A 22,483-nucleotide genomic window follows, 5' to 3' on the forward strand; every position below is an offset into this window, starting at 1 on the left:
ATTTCTAAATACCTTTAAAAAATTAGATATGAATATTCAATACTTAAATGGGCACAGTTAAGACATTAAATAAACATATACATACTGTATACAGTACAGTTTGCATACGGTAATATGTTTATGTTACGCGATTAAAAAATAAATAAATAAAAATGAAAAGTCCAGCACCAGCTGGATTCGAACACACAACCTGCCAGTTGGTAGTCACGCACCTAGACCAGTAGGCTACAAGACAGCTCGCATGAACAGTATACAATTTTGGTTACCAAGTTAAAAAAAATATATTGTTGCCCTGGAACAAGTCCACAGAAAAGCAATCATGAACACTTAGTTCCGGGGCTAAAAGGAATGTCTTTAACTAACAGGGCGAAAGACCTGAACCTATTCAGTCTCGAACATGTTTCCTCACTTGCAAAAAGTTCAACACTTTTACCACAAAGATCATTATTAACCACAATCTAGTCCTGTGTCTCCTTTATATGTGAGCCATGAGTTCATATGAAAATACTTTTTATCTACAAGACAATGATTAGAGTTCTACAAATTTTGATTTTGTTCATGAATGCATATGGTTGTGTCAGCAGCCATATCACCCAGCAACTCACAACTGGCAACCCACTAAGCTCAGCAGGTGTGAGCCTGGTCAGTACCTGGATGAGAGAACTCCTGGGAATTATTATTTTTATTCTGCATAGTTTATTTAGGATTATCAATCTAGACATTAGTTCTAGGCAGAAATTTGAAAACAAAACACAAAACCAAAAACAGAAGTCAGTTTCAAAGACTTGAATGCAAAAAGAAAAGGATTTATGCTTAAGATGATGGATATCATGCCTGTAATAGTTTTTGTTCAGGAAGTGTAGTAATTTATTTGGGTATCCAAGCACTGCCTCCTATTACACATACATTTTAGTAACTAAGTTTTTATGATAATTTTATTTATTTTTTTATAATAAAGTTAGTGAAATCAAAGAGGTTCCTGCCCACTTTTTAAGCCTAAAAAACAACAAAGGCAGACAAAAACATAATGCCATCACAGATTCCAGCTATAAAACCTGTTACCCACAATTTATTTTGTTCAAGATTATTTAAGATTACTCTTTGTATATAGAAATTGTCAGGTTTTGGGTATTTTAATTAAAGATATTTTGCTAAAATACATAGAGAAGAAAATTAAAAAGGTCAACACAACACATTTAGGAAGTACTACTATTAATTTGAATTTTTGTTTTGTATTCTGCACATTAACAAAAAAACTTATATAACAAACAAGTTCAGTCTTCATAACAGATATTGAACAGTTCACATTTAATTATTAATTAATTAACAATGCTTTTGTGTGTGTTTTAGAGTGACTTTGAAAATGCTAACCATTTAATTAAATATTGTCTAAGAAATATTTGTATATGTTCTTTTGGCACTTTAGAATTTTTCTTCACCAATCTGCTATTGGTGTAATTTTAGGCTTCAATCTGAATCATTACGATATTATATCCTAAGCATTAGAAAAGGATGATGGCACTTTTCTAAAGCTCACTTTCAACATTTCATAAGGGGTAAGATCTTGTTTACAAATGAAGCCACATATGTCTGGTTGTTTTGTTCAGGGTTAGTACTGTATTTTACTAAAAACAAACCCTTCTGTACAAGGCACTCTTCTAATAGTTTTGCACAACCCTGCAATGCAAACAGTTCACTGTATACTAATATTATCTCTTAGAGTTCAGTAAGATTCCCAAACAGTCGAGATTGACAGTCTGTGCACAGCTAAATCTTACCAATTCATGTTAAATGGAAAATGTTTTTTTTACATCTTTGTCATACTAGAAACAATTAACTCAAATCGAAAAAAAAACTACAAAAGGGTAACTTTGCCTTCTGGCCTAAAGGAGACACAAAATAATTCAAGTGAACACAATAGTACAGCATAACTCAAGTTAAAGGAAGCAGCATAGATTTATTTTTGTTCTTACCATGTGGTGTGATTATCTGTGCAGGTTTAGCAGAATTTTTTACATTCCAGATGGTCAAAGTGCCATCTGAGTGGCTGCAGATGAACTGCTTTCCTTCATGATGCCAGGCCACAGAGTGAATAGCCTAGAAAAAAATAAACAAACATGGACTCTGCTTTTTGAAATACCATTAGCAGTAGTAAGACTGACGTTTAAAATGTTACCCATACAATAACAAACCCCAGAGAAGCCACAACCATAAACAAAAACTATACAGGATGACAAAACATGTTTCCTAAAGCTAATGGCAGTCAGATAAGATCATGTCTAACTTAAAAATGGAGCAAATACTATATATACTGTAGAAGTGGTATTTTAATAAAATTACAAAAACCAATTATTATTATCAAACATATTTCTCAAACAAAACATTAAACATTTATGAAACAATCCTGCTTCCTTGCAAAAAGACAAATATTAAAAGCTATGTGTCTTTCAAGTGAGCTTTAAGTGTTTCTAATAAGTTTTGTTTCATTCTTAAAAGTATTGATGACATATTTAAATTATCTTTTCATACAGCCCAATGTATTATTTTTTCATGAAGCATACAAATTAATGCAGTACTGATGGCAATATCATTTGAAACGCTGCATACAGTACATGTTTTTTAGCAAGCAAGTACTCTGAGCTGTAATAGCAGGGTGCTTTGAATGACTCAAAGATCACTACATGACATCATAAAATGCCTACATAATCTGAAAGGACTATACATGGTTTAAAATAATCCTTCTTTGGGTGTCACACCCATATCAGATTCAATATCAAATTGGCTAGGTAGCTAGTTCCTTGCTCCCAAAACCCTTTGCATAAAGAAAGGCTTTTTGTTCTGTTTTAAATGTGATTTAGAAATTGCAGCAGGATTAAACATGAAAGGATGAGACAGCCAAAATGTCCTTAACATATGCTCCTCCCCAAGGGTCTCTTTGTGAAGATGTTCACCTCTGGATATGGTCTGAAATCTTTTACCACTGTTACAGTGATACAGTTGTGTTTGCTATGCATTTTAAAACTCTCCTGCTAATACAGTAGTTTGCCTAAGACTCCTCCCTCCACTTTAGAATCACATTTTATAGCTGACACAATAATATAAATAAACTTTATTTAAATAACTATTTAGAACTGTTCCTATTTTCCACACACCAAAAAACACCAAAAAAACCTTAATAAGATAACATAGCATAATAACATAGTTATACATGTCGTCAACCAGCACTATTGATGATGGGTTAACATCACAGCTGTCACTTTTACGCATATAGTGAATATTTCACAAATCTTGTAGTAATGTACTATGCATAAAAATGACTGTTTTTACAGTATCACTGTACTGGGATCTACATCTCAATGAACACCTGTATCTGGTAGCTATGAAGAAGTGCTCTTCGTGAAAAACATAACGATGGTCAAACAAAACAAACAAAAAAAAACTCATTTTAAAAAGAGATCTCTCAATAAAAAAAATATTCCTTCAGATCTGCAGTGGCAGGCAAAACAAAAATGGGTAGTACTGTAGTGTATGTGAAACAGAAAAAAGAAGGATATGTAATTTTCATAACTCTTGCCCTTTCTGCTATGATTCAATTTTTTTTGCCAATCTGCCTGTTAATAACAGAAATATTTCTTAAAATCCTTATTTATACAGCAATAAGTCCATCAGTCAACCGGAAAACATACTTTGATGTGGGATCTTGTATAACATAACAAACAAGGGAAAACTGAACATTACTGATCGCAAAAAGGCATGAATCAAGGCCATGTCTGTCACTGGCCAGCTTGAAATGCAGCCCAGCTCACGGGTAGTTAGCTTTCTTGACAAAAAAATAATTTAAGAATGGTGAAACAAAAAGCACTACAGGCTCCTGATGAATAACTGCTGGGGAGAGTGGTTCAATTAAAGAGGGGTGTCATTGCTCTTATTCTGAAGTCCCATGGAAATAAGAGCTTTCATAAAGTGACAGCACTCAACATGCTTGTTACTTTGCACTTCAATCTGGAAAATGATTTAAGTAAAAATGTTTTAGCTATTTGACACTAACAGACTCAGTCGAACATTTAACAGGTGCCAGTCATGTTTTTTTTTTTCTGTTAGTTTCTAGGGGTCTGTTGGTACTGACAGAATATTCCTAAAATTCACTAAATATCAGTCTATCCCTTTATCCCTGAAAGCCAATCAAATATTTCGAAAGGCTAAACAAAAATAAATATACAGGCTGTTTCTTGCCATCTTTAACATCTTATGAAGCTGACAAAAGAAGTTAAAGCCTTATAATGATGGATTGTTTTGTGGGATTTCAAGTTTTGAAGTAAACATCTATGGGAGAACAGCACATTAAAGAGCCACAGAGGTCTTCAGCACATAGTCCCTAGTGTTGAGAGACCAATTACACTGCTAATCCATAACTAAAACTTGTGTTCTCTAGCGGGAGACTAGCATCACAAATCACCCCCATAGGAGAGAGAGACAAGTGCAGCGTAAATAAATTAACATCAGTAAATGTATTTGTCAGAATATAAAGTGGATGCTCTGCTGATACATAAAACCAGCAAAAGCACCTGGATACATATTGTATCTGTGAAATCTGGCTGCCATTGTAAATTCACAGGCCTGAATTAAAATGCTCATCAAAAAGTTGATCTACAGCAGACAAGGGCTTCCACACTCTGCAATGTTATTTTTGGTTTTGATTAACTACTGTACATGTTTACTCTGAAACTTGAACTCCCAAAAGCAAAGAAACCCAAAGTGCTTTACATACAGTATAAGAGACCTACTTCATTCACTACAAGTGCAGCAAGCACCTGGGTGACGTGTGGCGCCATCATGTGCTTGAGTCATGTGCAGTTTCACCACACAACAGTTCAGGCAAAGAAAATTAGAAATTTCTTTATTAGCCGAAGTTAAAAAAGTTTAGTGAGGCCATACAGAACGAAGTCGTAGTGGATTTTAGCCAAGATACCAGGTTAACAATCCTGTTCTTTCAAAAAGGGTCTGGAGAATCCAATCCAATGGGAATCCGATGGGGAGTCAGCAAACATCTTAAATCATTATTTTAGTTTTGTATAAACAGCATGTTATATGTTTTCTATTCCTATTATTGTTGCAGTTTTAGTTTTTTTAATGAGGTGTTTTTACTCACCTCAGGGGTTTGTTGCCATTTTAGCTGGGGATGGAAAGGGGTGTTTTGTTGTGGTTTATTTTTTTGGATTGTTTATAAAAGGGGGTATTTCATGTCAGGACTTTCTTTCAAAAGAAAGCATTTCCTACTGTACAGAGTTTTTGGTTACCGTAGTGGGGTGCTGTTTGAAATTCTGGTCTTGAGGGAAGTGTCACCTACTGGTCTGCCAATTTCACTTGCAGCAATAACCTGGTTTCCCTTTGAGTCTCCAATGTCAGTATGGACCAGGCCCAACCTTGTTCAACGTTTGTAATTTGGCTACGAGGTAAAAAGGTTGCAGATTTTCAGTCATTAACTTTCCACTGAATTTAACCCTCACTTTGTATGTTTATAAAACATTACAAGAAGTATAGTAGTAGCATTTTGGAATAAAAACAATTTTCAAGTAAGTGAAAGTACATGTTTCAAGGGGTACAATGATACGTTTTTTTCCAATTATAACCTCCCATTAGAATTGAAGGAGAGAAATTGTGGGCTGGATTTGGAATAGTTACATAATGAATATGTAAGCTTGTTTTTTGCTTGCTTGCCTTGATATACTATTCTTTTCCCAATCAGCTAAATCAAGATAGTGATACAGTGAAACAGCAAAGAAATGGCAGTGACGGTTCATTTTCTGCTTTTTGACAGACATCATAAATCGAATCTTGCCAGAATCGGAACTAGAAATACTCATACAGGAAGCACAGTGTTTGTGGAGTGCACTTGACTCAAAGGATCTATGTTGAATTTGCATTAAAAAAACATCTGCAAATGGTGAGGCACTGGCCACTTCTAAAGTCCTATGACCTCCAACAACAAAAGGAAATGCTATGTAAAAATGTTTACTAAAACCCAGTTGAAATACAATTACACACAATTATTTATACAGTTTTAGAATACTATATCACATAAGGAAAATTACAAAAAAGCTGTATCTGTATCTAAAATGGGCTCCTGGTAGAAATACACATGTGTAATGTTAATTATGAAGGACAATTTTAAACTATCTGCAGAAATGTGGTGCAGGAACTGCAGGAATTATGAACATAAACTAATTTATTCCAGAATGTGCATCACTGCCTAGAACAAGAAAACATAATAGGAAAAGGCAGAAGTTAATTCAATGCTGAGAAGAAGAAAAAGAAAAAAACTCCCAGAAAAGATACCACAGCCAAAACATTGTTTTCTCTTTCTTTTTATATTTGGGACTTGAATTAACCTCCACTCTTCTTTTGCAGCACCCCCCTCAGGACAAAGTCTAACAGTTTAGATGGAAAGGAAAGAAAATGTATAAAAGTATGTATAAATTATTTTTGTTAATAGGGTCTACATTTAATGGAGAAGTGATACTGCTCTGAATAACAACACTTCAAACCACAGGGCCCACTGTTGCAAGGCAAGCCAAGGTACCCATACAACCACTGGTAGGGGAAGCTCAGTCAAGTCAGCTAATGACACTGCCAAGACCTGAGCCACTGATATCTACCGATATCTATACCACAGGGCTTAACCTACACTACCAACAGGCCAGTTGCCATAAAAGTTTACTCTGGGTATCTACTGTATATAACACAACAAAAAGAATTGATACAACTTCACCTCTCCCACATTCTCATTGGATAGAACTTGTTTGTCAACTGCTGAACATTTTGCTTTGAATTGCATAAGTTATATGGTCCACATAGGGAAAGTAACATCTCGTAACCAAAAAAGCCAAGCAACCACTAAAGAAAAAAATCTGAGTTTTAAGTAAAGGTTGATGTTCTGTTCATTTTGGTTCACAGGCTTTACTTGAATAAAATGTAAGACTTGCACATGTGAAATTAACTGTAGGTACTGTATAAATATCTGAGGTGCAATAATGAAGGCCAACCAATAACCACAGGTAGGCTCCTCTTATTAACAAAACACTTTTAATCCCTGGACAATTTTGAAAACACAAAAAAATCCCTCCTTGCTCCTATCAGGAATTTATTCTGTTCCCATTATAACTGCCTATTATTGAATTATGGGACAGAAAAAAAAATATCCTAAAAACTTTTCATTTTGGAACATACAGTAGCTATGAAAAGACATCTGTTTTTGCTTCCTTTTTTAGGTAACAGAGCTCAAAACTATGATCATGTTTACGAACAATTGGAGGCTGCAAAGCATATTTCTTTCACTTGCTAAAACACAAATTACACACTTACACCTAGCAATTTAACTAGGAAGTATACCATGATATTTCATAAACTAACATGGCGGCTCTGTGGCTAAGGATCTGTGCCTGTGGCTGGAAGATTGCGAGTCTGTATCCTGCGGCTGGCAGAGGAATCCTACTCTGTTGGGCCCCTGAGGAAGGCCCTAAACCCCAACTGCTCCAAGGGCGCCACATACAGTAAATGTCTGACTCTGCACACTGAAGCACCCCAAGCTTCTCTCCCTGTCTGTGTGTCTTATGGAGAGTAAGTTGGGGTATGCAAAAATACAAATTCCTAATATAAGAAATTGTATATGGCCAATAAAGTGATCTTAAAATCTGTATCAACTCAGGTAATCAAAGATCAGGAGACTAAAAAAAATGTTTTAAAAAGTAATAGAACAAAGGGTAATAATGTTTCAAATATAAGTGTATTTATCAAAATAAAGTATATGGTTTCTACAACAATTATGGCTCTGAAAAAAACAGTTTTAAGTGTTTTGATCACAACATGGAATACCCTGCAGCTGGAAGAAAATTAAAATGAGAATTATGTGATTTTATTCAGAGAATGAAAATCATCCTCATTCCATCTTGACAAGTTAAAAAAAAACTCATTTATTTTTTCTAGGAGACTAACAATCCAGCATTAAATATCTTCAGTATTGTAGCTGATACTGTTTCCTCACCTAACACTAGGCAGGGAGACACAAAGAGGATATGGCCGTTATTTTCGGGTTTGGGTTGTGGGCTGGGGAAAAGTTTTGGTTTCCAAGGTTCTGAAGGGATGCTGAAGTGAACTTTGTGTGATCGATCTGAAGCTAGAACACTGTCCTGCATTCTGTTTTTTTTTTTTGCTTTCAGTCACCAGTACAGTTTGTACATTAAACATTAAAAGGACATTACAAGTTCCTTTTTTGTACATCAGGTGTCGGCTTTCAATCACACATGCTACAGAAAATTAGGGAAAAGAAAAGTAGGGAGAAGTAGCAAAGACTGTACTACAGTCAATATCGTACCCAAACATCACTATGTAAAACAATTAAAGAACATAAGGATCACATGAAAAACAGTGGTAACATAAATCTAAATTTATCTCAACTTTTAATAGGAGTTGTAGTGTTGTCATTTAAACAGATTTAGTGTCATTTTGACAATAAAAGCAATCTGCTCACCGAATTTTTTTTAAACATCCTTTAACACCAGGATTTCATAATTACCAAAATTATTTCTTAACTAAAATAATCCTTTACATCCTTCAGGTAGACTAATATGATCAAGTTGCTTCCTTCCCATACAGTGCCTTTTTAATTCATCTTAACTTTTATGTTGGATGTGAAAGTCCACATCCCAAAATGCTACAAGTATGGCATTTTTCTTTGATGCTAAAGAATATCAATTACAGGAGAATTATATATAAAATGTAACTATTCTAGCATTCAATTAATTTTTAAATGATTATTATTGCCCAAGTATTATTTACAATTTATCTGTCCCAAGATTATGCTAATTTACATATGGGTTATTGGAAAAATAATATGTAACAAGAACAATATATAAAACAACATATATATATATATCACTGCAGCCCACTATTAGAAGACTAATTTGCTTTTCTTTAGAGATATTGCAATAAAATATATACAGTATAACACAGAACTGTACTTTTTTACATTTTTTTATATAGGTTAATTTCTTTCTGGATAATACATTTGATAGTCTTTAATGAACATATACATTAAAATAAATCAGCATACTGTGCACATCTGAAATGTGAGCAGGAATATTACATTTTATACAGTTAAAAAGGAGTAGTTTAAGTAGGTAGCTACTGTACATCAGCAGGCATAGGCTGCAAATGAACAAGTACTGTAAAGGTTTATTCCATGCTGAAAAGATAAGATCACTTTATTAGCCATATACAATTTCTTGCATTAGGAATTGTCTTTTCGCATATCCCAACTTGCTGTCCATGAGACACACGGGCACACAGACGGGGAGAGAGAAACTTGGGGTCAGAGCGCAGTGTCAGTCATTTATACGGCACCCTGGAGCAGCTGGTGTTAAGGGCCTTGCTCAGGGGCCCAACGGAGTAGGATTCCCCTGCTGGCCGCGGGATTTGAACCGGCAACTTTCCAGCCACAGGCGCAGATCCTTAGCCACAGTGCCACCGCCATTTCGGCTGTGGAGCCTTCTTCAGGTGTTCTTTTCTTCTGCTTAAAGCATGGAATAAACCTTTACTTGATGCTTTGCAGTTAAAAAGAATATAAGTAATGAATAAGATTATAAAATTATAAGAAACCAAGCACTGGTTTCTCTCTAGAGGCTATTAAAGTAATTTGATTGAAAAGGGGTACTGTAGATCAGAAAGGGAGTCAACTAAATAGTTTTCGAAGTTACAAAAGTACTGTAACATTGAGTCTATTGATGAAAAACTAAATATAATTAGGTTTCCAATAATTTTAAGGAAAATGATTTTGAAATGCTGGAAAATTTTAGAATATTGGGATTCAATCAACAATTACTCTTAAGTATTAAACTGTTTTATTTTAAATTAGTTATATGTTTAATGTTTAAAATTCACAAATTTCGAATGAAAATGAGCTAATATGGGAATTATAAGGTAATAATCGATGTGGAAAAAGTATTAATGTTTCTACCACAAATACTCATTTTTTTATCTATCCCCACTGAGGTGAAAAAAGGTGAAAATATATGAAAATATGCAATCAATTTATTAAATGTTATTTAGCTAATGTGACATACTGTACCCTGTACTGTATATTGAACTGAGGCGAAAGCATGAAAAAGAAAAAGATAATCTTAAATACAGATTATGAAACCACTTGAAGCAACTAAAAAATATCTGCTCTTACAAATGATGTAACCTAATTATATCAATTGAGAACTACTTTCAATATTTAATTTAATAAATATCCAATTGAAACACATCCTACATCCTAGTCACTATCTTTAATATGCATTTATGGTCCAAAATCATATTCTTGAATATGCTGCTACTGTATACGCTCAATTTGTGTTTGTGAATTACTTCTGGTTTTGACACTTATAATTCATTTTAATTGGCTCTTAAACAAAACAAGTAGAGATGAAAAACAATTATTTCTATTTATAATGTACTGTAATATACTGTAAGAAATTTAAAAATATTTATTTAAATGATCTTTTGTTTTTTGTATAATAAACAATTTTATTATTTATTGATTTTGTTGGGTCTGTAAAGAAAATGCACTTTATCAGTTGTATCAGTGTCCTCTTTGGTTTTTGCTGTTGTAAACGAGCTTCAATCTGCTTTTCAAGCTATTGACTACCATGATGACAACTAAATGCCAAGTAAGAAATGACACTCATATTCTACAGCATGACATGTATGATAATATACAGTGGGTATAGAAAGTCACCACCCCCTTTCAAAATGCTCACCTAAAGCCCAAAAAGAAGACAAATAAAACCAGACTTTTTCCAGTTTTATTTACAAATTGTACCTTGCAACATCCAAGTGAAAAAAGAAAGCAAAATTTCTGAAAAGAAAATAAAAATGAAAAAGTAATAAAAGAATAACTGGGTTGGATAAGAGAACACCCCCCTGAGTTAAGGTGGAAACCACCTTTTGCTTCAATTACAGCCTTGAGTCTGTTTGGATACATCTCTACAAACTTTGCACACCAAGGAGGAGAAATATTTGTCCATTCCTCCTTACAAAATTGTTCAAGATCAGTCAAACTGCATGGAGACCATTGATGGACTGCCCTTTTCAAGTAATTCCAAAGATTTTCAATGGGATTTAGGTCTAGGCTCTAACTAGGCCACTCAAAAAGCATTTACCTTGAGACCTTCCTTTCCTTCACTGTACGATTGCTTTGGTGGTGTGCTTTGGGTTATTTTCATGTTGAAAGGTGAACCATCTACCCATTTTCAACTTCCTGGCTGTGTTTTTCACCATCCATCTTCCCCAGTGCCCCAGTCCCAGCTGAAGAGAAACACCCCCACAACAAGATGCTGCCACCACCATACTTTACTGTAGGAATTGTGTTCTTTGCTTGGTCATCCAGTTTGGGCAAGGTCTGGTTGGTGCCATACGCCTTCCACTTCTTAATGATGGTCTTGACTGTGCTCCATGGGATACTTAAAGCCTTTGAAATCTTTTTATACCCTTCTCCTGACATGAACCTTTCCACTTTATCTTGAAGTTCTTTTGAAAGCACCTTTCCACCCATAATGGATTCTTTGCTTTGAAATGCACTTTTCCAAGCAGTGGAATACTCTAGAAACAGCTGCTTTTATTCTGAACGAATTCAAATCAACACAATTGATCACAGGTGGGAGCCAAGTAGTTTGCTGTGTGATCTGTAAGGTGATTGGTTTTACCTGAGCAAGCTTCCAAATGCAATTGTAAGGGGGGTGTTCACATACAGTATCCAAATAAAGTATTTTACTGTTGTAATATAAATTAATTTTCAGAATGTTTTAGAATTTTATTTTCACTTGGCTAATGTGGGTTGCTGTGTGTAAATAAAAACTAATAATTTAATTTGTTTTTATTTCAGAGTGTCATACAACAAAAAGGTACTAATTTTGAAAGGGGGTGGTGACTTTCTATACCCACTGTAGGTAACAAAACTTTCTTCAAAGGAACAATTAATAGGTTTATTCCATGCTGAAAAGAGAAGAGAGAAAACACAATGTTTCGTCTGTGAAGCCTTCTCTCTTCTCTTTTCAGCATGGAATAAACCTATTACTTGTTCCTTTGCAGACTACGCATGCTGATGCAGCTACCCACCTGAACTTTCTTCAAGCTGAACGGACAAGACAGGTTTTGGTCAGAGTTCCCCAACATTAGCTCTGCAAACTTGGTGACTTCTGCATTCTTGTAGACAAAAACCTAGGTCTTACTTGAGATTATATCATTTAAAATGCATGGAGAACATACAGTAACACAGATATCTATTTACCATCTGCGTAATGCTGTTAATGCATATTAAAGCAATTCTCTGGTTCTATACTATGTAATTTTGTTTAAATGCGTACTGTATAGGCCCATCTTTGCTCTACAGCTATTACTGTATAATTTATTTGATTCAAATTATTGTTTTTTTGTTATACATTATGTATGTATGATTGTATATCACATCAGAGTTTTTTTAAAACTGTCCATACTTAATATAACCCTATGTGAAGAGCTACATACTATTCATTATTTTTATTAAAAGTGTTTGAACTGTGATAGCTATGTTATGTACATGTTATGTAGTTATGTACAGGTAGTGTCATTGAAAGGCCTGTAGCTAAATAACTTATGCGTGTGCCTTGCATGCTGGAGGTCGAGGGTTCAAACCCAGCTGTCACCATGAGTTTTCTTTTAACAAATAAACATTTATTTGAAAAAATCAAATAGCAAATATTATGGACACTATATTGACATTTTTTATATTTCTACATATTACAACATGTTCAAAGCTAAGTGATTTATTAATAACGACGAATAATTACAAACTGCTATTGTACTGCCACTACAGTATAGCTTGTGTGAAATACATTTATTTGTCCTGCATCAAAGTTGAACTCGTTCAGAGCGCCCTACATTACAAACTCCAAGTGTTTCATTTTGTCTATTGCTACAATATCGACAGCAATGCAGTTAAAAGTAACATGTCAAAATGTTTCCAAAATAACCATAAGTGAACTAGGTGAGGAAATCATAACAATGACCCCATGATGCTAATTATGCATACTTTTTAGAATTTGACTATTAGAGAATATATAATATGGAATCGCATAGATAAAGAAACTAATAACGATATTAATTTAAGGATCTAAAAATATGTATTTATATAGCTGGTAGAATTACTGTAATCCACTTTCTTTGTAAACACGTTTTACTTTTAATTTGACTCATTCACGCATGATGAATTGTGAGAGAAAAATAGATGGAGACAAGATGGAGGTTCTTGTCAAAACTAGACCACCACTTCAGCTTCACAGCGGAAACGTTGTGTTTTCTCTCTTCTCTTTTCAGAATGGAATAAACCTATTACTTGTTCCTTAACAATGACAACAGTGCACGATACTGAAAATTCCTTCCCAACCCCCAGAACTGTTCTGTTCTATTCTATTCTACATAACATTACACAGCGGCGTGTTGACAGTCCTAGCCTTTGTGAGAAGTACGGAGCTGCAATGGTATATACTAGTAGGTAAAAGTTAATTCCAAGCTGGAAAGAAAAGACATAACATGTCTCCTCTATACATTTTCAGTTTACAGACCGCCCAAGGTCATTTATTATGAATAATATCTTCCAAATCGCTTTAAAATTTGAACGCTTTTCACAAAAAAAGCAGTATATACGAAATTGGAATTTCCAGTTTAAATATAATGCTACTCAGCAAAAAATATCATGTTTAAATATTAAATAACAGGAAGACTCAAACACACAGATGTCCAATTTTTTTGCAGAAAATCTAAAACTGAAAACTGGACTGAAAACTATCAGAGGATAATGAGAAGTGCAAATTACACATAAGCCAAAAAGATCAGCATCCAGTGCTGATGTCCCAAGTGACCCAGTAGGGTTTTATACCAACTTAGCTCTCAGCAACTTAGTTTCTCCAAATGGTCTAAGTAATCTCTGTTTTTAAGTATAACATACTGCTTATAACATACTGCTGTTTTAATGGATAACATTAAAACATACTGCTTTGTGTTTTCAAGAAGTTGATTTGATTTAGCTTGGAATAAGGTAAACCAATGGAGTGTAGCTGATCAAGTGACGTCAAAATATTTGTTAAACAGCATTTGGACTGGGTGAACAGGACCACATGTACATAAAAAACTGTGAAGATCCCTGCAGTCCTTAACTGCTTTCTACAAAGACTTTTACTTGCATCATCTTCATGATCTTGAGCACCTACCATAACCGCTGCTGTCAGACACCACAGCTTTTATAATATACAAAAGAATGTCTTACAAAAACATTTTATGAAAAAAACACACTGGCATCTTGCTGTATTTGTTAAACTACAACTAAAAAAATAATGTACTATTTTCATAGTCATGAAAAATAATTTTTAATATTTGCCCTGTCTTTTAAGTGTATTGAAATGTAGTACTTTTCAAAATGTTCTCAAGCAGGTGATTTTGACTTTAAGAGATTTAAAATGATCATCAAGATGAATGACATTATATCCACAAAAGACTGATATTAGAGATGGGAGACTGACTCTCTCAAAACATACATGTTCAAGAGACAAAAATCCTTATATAAAGAACCCAAAACACGCAACATAAAACACATCAATAGATGGTGGCAAACTTAGTGTTTGTTAGACAGCTTAAACGTGGAATGCATTGACTTTGTTCAAGAAAACAAACATTTCAATTTATTCATCTGGCAGACGCTTTTATCCAAAGTAACTTACTGTAAGAGGACCAGGGGAAGGGTCATTTATAACTGGTATTTCTGTAACGAAACACTGGATATACTAGATATAGACCTAGGCAAGATGGCCGCCAAGGATAACCAGCTGACCCGCTGTTGAAAAAGATCTATGCGGCGAAACAATGAGACACATGTGAGCTGCATCAGGAAACAGAATATAAATGCACCAGAAGCAGTGAGCCGGCGCGGAAGCCGATAAGGTGAAAGCGTTTTGGAGGAAGGAGAGGTTTAGGATTGTGCTGGAAGGAATTAAAGAATAACGGACTATTGGATACGGTATATGACAAAGATTTACGGATTACGACTTGGATACGGTGCGGATTAGTGTGGATATACGGGCTCTGAAATTTGGATCTTTTAAGGATACTGGCAATGGATTACGGAACGGACTTGGGAAACACACGGACGAAGGACAAAGAAGATCAGTGTGGTGTGAGTTACGTCTCTTTTACACCTGTTTTCCCCCGGCGACACCACAATTGGTGGAGGATGCGGGCACTCGCTGCTCGGGTTTGAGAATCAAAGAAAGTACTTTTTTTTGTGTGTGTGGGTTTCGCTTTGCGTGTGTGGAGAAAAACAATGGAACAGCTAATACAGCAATTGTCCCAGGCCACCCTCGCCCAGTTTCAGGCTTTAAAAGGACAGCAAGAAGCTATCCAAGCGCAATGGGAGGCAAATCAAATTCAAACCGAAACTAACTAATGAATTATAGAGGGGCAGAAATTAGTACGGGAAGAATTGCAAAGATTAGGTTATGAATTCAGGCAGACCCAAGTAACAGGGAGAGACCCCGTTCAGGCTGAACAACTTGGGCTACAAAAGATGACAGAACTTGATGCATCTTGAAATGGATGGCCCAAGGAGCAATGGGCCAGGAGAGCAGCGCCTTATTTAATTGGAGAAGCCCAAAAGGCCTATTATGATTTAAAGAAGAAGATGCAGAGAATTATGAGACTCTGAAAAAGGAGATTTTGGCAAGACTAGGGGTAACCATGGCAATACGGGTGGTTCGGTTTCACAATTGGAGATACCAAATGGACAAGCCTACGAGGTCTCAGATGTTTGACCTGGTACATCTGGCAAAGAAATGGCTCCAGCCAGAAGAATTAAACCCAGGACAGGTGGTAGAAAGGGTGGTGTTGGATCACTTTGTGAGGAGTCTTTCCTTCCTGAAAAGGAAAGTGAGTGATGGGGATCCCCAGACAGACACCATGCCACAGAGGCCTTGATTAGGGAGGAAAAGGGGGACTTTCGAAAAGAGGAGAGAAGAAGCCCCAAGAGTCTGGAAACCGAAATGAAGTATCGGCCGATAAAGTACAGAGATTATCGAGGACCTATACAGTTTAAGAAACCCCTTCGGGACAGATCAGACTCAAGGCCCCGACCATGGAAAAAAAACAGACGATGTTTTAATTGTCAGGAAGAAGGGCATTTAGCCAGCCATTGCCCCAGCCTGTCCGAACCCATGCAGGTAGACCCCAGAGATGAAGCCAAGTGTAACTACCTTACAGCACGGGTCCCAACCTGCGAGGATCCCCATTTTACGAAAATCGAGATAGGGGGAGAACCCGTCGAGGCCTTGTTGGACTCCGGCAGTACAGTGACCCTGGTGACCCCTACAATACTTCCTGGAGAACTGGAGATCCGGGGAACAGAGGGGATACCCATTACTTGCATTCACGGGGATACCAAGGTCTATCCGATGGTAGAAATTAGCATCTCTACGGAACAGGGGACCTACCGTTCAACTGTTGGAGTGGTTGAGCAGTTGCCTTACCCTGTGGTACTGGGACAAGACTGTCCCCACTTCCTCCAAATTTGGAACACTGTCTAAACAGCTAAGCGAAGACCAATTCCCTGTCTGGAAGGCCGAGGTGACGCCCCTAATGATGTCCCAGATGAGACGGACCCACAAGAAGGTGGAACTGGACTTGGAGATGAATTTGTAAATATGGATTTACTGGACTTGGAGCCACCAGAACATCGTGGTAGGTTTGGGATGGCCCAATTAGAAGATGAAAATTTGAAGCATGTGTGAGGACATGTCAGGAAAATCGATGGGAAGTGGTGTACTGATCCTAGTACATTGAGTTACCCATATTTCATGATAAAAAATAATCTCCTCTATCAGATGCACCAGAAGGGACAGGAAGAAGTGGAACAACTCCTGATTCCCCAGGCCTACCAGATGAAGCTCCTTAACTTGGCCCATAGCCACCTCCTGGGTGGACACCTGGGGGTGAAGAAGACGTCTGGGAGACTACTCTCTAGGTTCTTTTGGCCAGGGATCTATAAGGCCATTGAGAAGTACTGACGGGAATGCCCAGAGTGTCAGAAAACAGCTCCACAACCTTATTATAGAAACCCTTTGATACCCCTCCCAATTATTGAAACCCCCTTTGAACGGACTGGGATGGATTTGGTGGGGCCCCTGATCCGAACCACCAAAGGTCACCAGTATATTTTAGTGATAGTGGACTATGCTACAAGGTACCCCGAAGCCATTCCGTTGAGAGCTGCCACCGCCAAAAATATAGCTAGGGAGCTGGTACAACTGTTTGCTCGGGTCGGAATTCCTAAAGAGATCTTAACTGATCAAGGAACTCCTTTCATGTCTAAAGTCATGCGAGACTTATGTAAGCTACTGGGAATACATCAGATCCAAACCTCGGTCTATCACCCTCAAACCGACGGGCTAGTCGAACGTTTTAATAAGACCCTGAAAAGCATGCTGAGGAAGGCTATGCAAAAGGATGGGAAAAATTGGCAACAGCTGCTCCCGTATCTCATGTTCGCGGTACGAGAAGTGCCACAGGCTTCGACCGTTTTTTCCCCATTTGAATTGCTATACTCTCTGAAACCACAGGGCCTATTAGATGTGGTCAAGGAATCTTGGGAACACAAACCCTCACCTTTACAGACCATCATCAAACATGTGGAACAAATGAGAGAACGAATAAACGTTATTGTTCCCATTTTGAAAGAAAACCTGGAGAAAGCACAGGCTCAACAAAAACAAGTTTATAATAGGGGAGCTATTGCGAGAGAATTTCAACCTGCCGATAAAGTACTGGTATTAGTTCCAACCCCAGAATGTAAATTCTGGGTCCTTATGAGGTGGTGCAAAAGGTGGGACCGGTCAACTATAAGGTCAAGCAACATAACAGAAGACGGCAGCATCAAATCTACCACATCAATTTATTGAAAAAATGGCATGGGACTGAAGTTTTGCTCACCCACTTCTCCCCTGACCCTTTGGAAGAAGAAACGGGAGCTGTAGCCATGGGAGACCTGGCTCTGGCTCAGAAACAGGAACTACAAGAATTCCTGTCCCAAAACAAAGATGTTTTTTCCTGGACACCTGGTCGAACTCATCTTATACGACATAAGGTTACCACGGAGCCAGGGAAGAAGGTAAGACTACCCCTGTATCGAGTACCTGAAGCTTAAAGGAAATTGATTAAAGAAGAGGTGGAAAAGATGCTAGAAATGGGAATAATAGAAGAATGCCATAGCAAGTGGGCGAGCCCGATAGTTCTGATCCCCAAGCCGGATGGAACTATTCGATTTTGTAACAATTTCAAACAGTTATATGAGATCTCGCTGTATACACCATGCCCCGTATTGATGAACTAATTGAGCGATTAGGCAACGCCCGATACATCAGTACCCTTGATCTTACGAAGGGATATTGGCAAGTTCCGCTGGCCGAAGAAGACAAAGCCAAGACCGCTTTTGCCACACTAGGGGGCTATATCAGTATAGGGTCCTACCCTTCGGTTTGCATGGCGCTCCCGCAACATTCCAAAGATTAATGGACCAATTACTGAGACCATATCGTGATTTTGCAGCTGCCTACTTGTGATCCATAGCACGACATGGGAACAACATCTACAACACCTGGAAGCAGTGACTGGAGCTTTGCGAGCAGCAGGATTAACAGCCAACCCAAATAAATGTTGTCTGGGGGCTCGGGAAGCCAATTATCTTGGTTATACGATCGGGAGAGGATTGATCATGCCCCAAGAGCAGAAGGTGCAGTTAATTAAAAACTGGTCCAAACCTGCTACAAAGAAGCAAATCCGAACATTTTTGGGACTTGCGAGTTATTATCGATGTTTCATTCCAGGGTTTGCCTCCATTGCCGCACCTTTGCACGATTTAACAAAGACTTGTTAAACAAAGTTCTCTGGAAAAAATAAAATGGACCGTCTTTGAAGAGAGGGCCTTTCAAAACTTAAAAACATCTCTCTCTTCTCAACCCGTCTTACAGTTACCGGACTTCAAAAAAGTGGTACAAACTGATGCTCCTGACGTTGGAATTTGAGCCATACCCTCGCAAGTAATTGATGGACTGGAGCATCCTATTCTATATATATGTCGCAAGTTAATTCCTGCTGAAAAACACTATTCTACCATAGAGAAAGAATGTCTAGCAATAAAATGGGCCCTGGACTATTTGAGGTATTATTTATTAGGAAGACGGTTTATATTGTACACAGATCATGCGCCATTAACCTGGATGTTACAAAATATGGATACAAATGATAGAATTACACGATGGGGACTTAGTCTTCAAAGGTTTCAATTCCAAACGGTATATAGACCCGGAAGGAAACAAGGGAATGTAGATGCCCTCTCCCAAATGCACTGTTTATTTTTTTCTAGACCGCCTGAGGATGGGGCTGATCTCAGGGGGAGGGAATGTAAGAGGACCAGGGGAAGGGTCATTTATAACCGGTATTTCCGTAACAAAACACTGGATATACTAGATGTAGACCTAGGCAAGATGGCTGCCAAGGATAACCAGCTGACCCGCTGATGGAAAAGATCTATGCGGCGAAACAATGAGACACAGGTGAGCTGCGTCAGGAAACAGAATATAAATGCCCCAGAAGCAGTGAGCCAGCGCGGAAGCCGATAAGGCGAAAGCGTTTTGGAGGAAGAGAGGTTTAGGATTGTGCTGGAAGGAATTAAAGAATAACGGACTATTGGATACGGTATATGACAAAGATTTACGGATTACGACTTGGATACGGTGCGGATTAGTGTGAACATACGGGCTCGGAAATTTGGATCGCTTAAGGATACTGGCAATGGATTACGGAACGGACTTGGGAAACATACGGACGAAGGACAAAGAAGATCAGTGTGGTGTGAGTTACATCTCTTTTACACCTGTTTTCCCCCGGCAGCACCACATTACCATCACTGAATTGGAAAACAGAAAATAAATAAGCTGTTTTAAACATGACTGTAGGGCCATTTAAACACCAGGGCCATGTTGCACTGTATGTTTCAGTTATGTTTCAGCATGTTAACGGTCAAGATATCTGGAAGTTTCCATCAGCTAAGACAGACTTATACATTCATTCCTGTTCTTTAAGAACATTTGAAGCAAAACTGTTCTCACCTCTTGGAACTATGTGCATTGGTCAGATCAGAACAAATATGCATATTGACAAATACATTCAAGACATCACTGCTTTAACTGTTCTGTCATACAATTTCAGACTGAGGTGCAGCTTAGCACCCTTATAGGTAACTTCAGCTCTATTACAAGTCAGCATGATGTCAATACAAATTCTTTTGTTACCAAGATCAGCAGTCTTCTAAAGTTATTTTTTAACTTTATTACTAATTACTATTATAATATGTTGTAATTAATTCAAACTAAAGACAATGTTGCATTATCTCAGCATCCCCAGGATTGCTTATGAACATTATTAAATTTGATTTGTAACAATTCCTGGAAATGAAGAACAGTCAATCTAAAAAATATGATATAATTCTTACATATATATAGTATGACACTTAGTAAAGCCAACCATTACAATATAGCAGAAACATGAGAATCCTTCTAACCCGCAATACTATTACTATCATGAAGGGATAGAAACCATTTTGCCAAGTAGCAAAGAAATCCCCCCGAGGCTAGATTGTTTCCCTAGAAGTTATTTCTTACAGTCTTTTGACTCATTTTCATCTCCCACTAAAATGGTTTCTCTTACTTTCTTCTGAGTTGAGCTGCTTAGGTAAAGAATACAAATAGTAATAATAAAAGAAGAATGGCAAAATACTGAGCTCCTCTGCCAAATAAACCTCTGACAGCACCAGTACCTCAAAAGGAATTCTACACAGTCAATAACACTGAGTTCTGGGGTGCAAACCCAGATGCATTTCAAGAGTTTTTTTGTCTACCATTCCAGGGATCAAAGAAAGTATAATGACAAGGACATTAATTCCCAAGATACAAATCAACAAAGAAATTCTCAAATTATCATTTGAAATCTTAGGAGGAAAACAGTACATGTCCAATGTCTGATTTACTGATATACTGTATGTCATACCAACTATTAGGATAAATAAGTGCTCACACTTATATGTGGTATCACTGATACATAAACATAAAGTAACACACAATGGATTAGTGAATAATATGATACTGTTGAACCAGGGAAGATCTGATGTCATTTTCTTTTTCTGTGATTTGTATCTAAGTGACAAAATAGTTTACGTCATCAGATGTCTTCTAATCTGCATAACAGTTGCTTCAATTTAAAATAAAGGTATTAGCCTTCATTGAATAAGAAAATTATTAAAATAATTTTTAAAGACATCCCTTTAACATTATAAAGTGAGGACTGGCACAAAGGGAACAATTTGTATGTTGTAAACACCAAGATATACAGTAACTAAAGATAAAACAATATGAAAGCCATTGCTCTAACTTAGAGACCTTTAAATGAAGTTCTAACTAACCTGACAGCAATGAACTCATTAAAAAGTGAAGAATAAAATCCATTGTAAGTCATATTAAATGTTCATACTCATTATATAATGTTTCTAACTCCATAGTGTGTATTTTCAACTCCTCTGTGCAGAGACACAGAGTTTTTTATACATACTGTATTTATATCTTTTATCATCCCATTATACCATATCACTTACTACCTCTGCTTTTCGGCTCATGTCCCAGAAAAGCAACAGCTATTTGTGTAACAATCATAACTAAAATGACATAATAAATTAACTGTTCTCCAAGGCTCCCAGCTGTTTTGTGTAAAGACAGTGCATGACACCCTCCTGTGCTGACACAGATTGCTCCTGTGGAGAAGCACTGTTGCGATGCGTGTGTAAACACAAGGGCAAAGCCATGTTTTGAGTATTCATAGAATACCGCCTTGTGCTTTTCATAAATGGACTTCTGAAAAAAATAAATCCTATAGATTTAGAAGCAGAAGTCTTATCCTGTTACTTTGTTAAGCAGTCGCTTGGCTTAATTAGCAGATGAGCAGTTCTAGTTGCCAAGAGCCTCCGTTCTTCATTGCTACCTGTGACTGTAAAGTAGGAAGTAGGATCTAATGGCAGAGATGCTGCTTTCTGCTAAAGATAGCTCATGCTTATTCATTGTGTATTAAAGCATCACAGCTACAGACCCCTTGAAAAGCTCTACAAACCAATGTCATGTTGAATTTTCCAGTTTACTAAATGTAAAAATAAAACCATTGCCATTGCTTTCAAATCATATACTGTCCATAGTTTCACATGGTAGTTGCATGAATAAAGGAGAACTAGCAACTTGCAAAAGCAAATCAAGAGATTTGCACGAAAGGCAAAGAGCATGTTTTGTTAGTAATCTCATAGTATCATCTCCATTCATAAATATGGATC

At 36.9% G+C, this 22,483-nt stretch overlaps 1 protein-coding gene across 35 annotated transcripts in view; it reads right to left on the reverse strand.

Moving 5' to 3' along the window:
- The window catches only part of LOC148674704 (syntaxin-binding protein 5), a 245,239-nt gene that overhangs the window by 117,189 nt on the left and 105,567 nt on the right, over positions 1 to 22,483 (reverse strand). For all 35 annotated transcript variants that reach the window (XM_088625141.1, XM_088625140.1, XM_088625138.1 and 32 more), the window contains exon 8: positions 1,974 to 2,097. In XM_088625141.1, the coding sequence (XP_088481267.1) occupies positions 1,974 to 2,097 (124 nt within the window). The remainder of the gene's footprint in view (positions 1 to 1,973; positions 2,098 to 22,483) is intronic.

The sequence above is a fragment of the Lepisosteus platostomus genome, chromosome 3 (assembly GCF_059453375.1).
Source record: "Lepisosteus platostomus isolate fLepPlt1 chromosome 3, fLepPlt1.hap1, whole genome shotgun sequence".
NCBI classification, from domain to species: domain Eukaryota; kingdom Metazoa; phylum Chordata; class Actinopteri; order Semionotiformes; family Lepisosteidae; genus Lepisosteus; species Lepisosteus platostomus.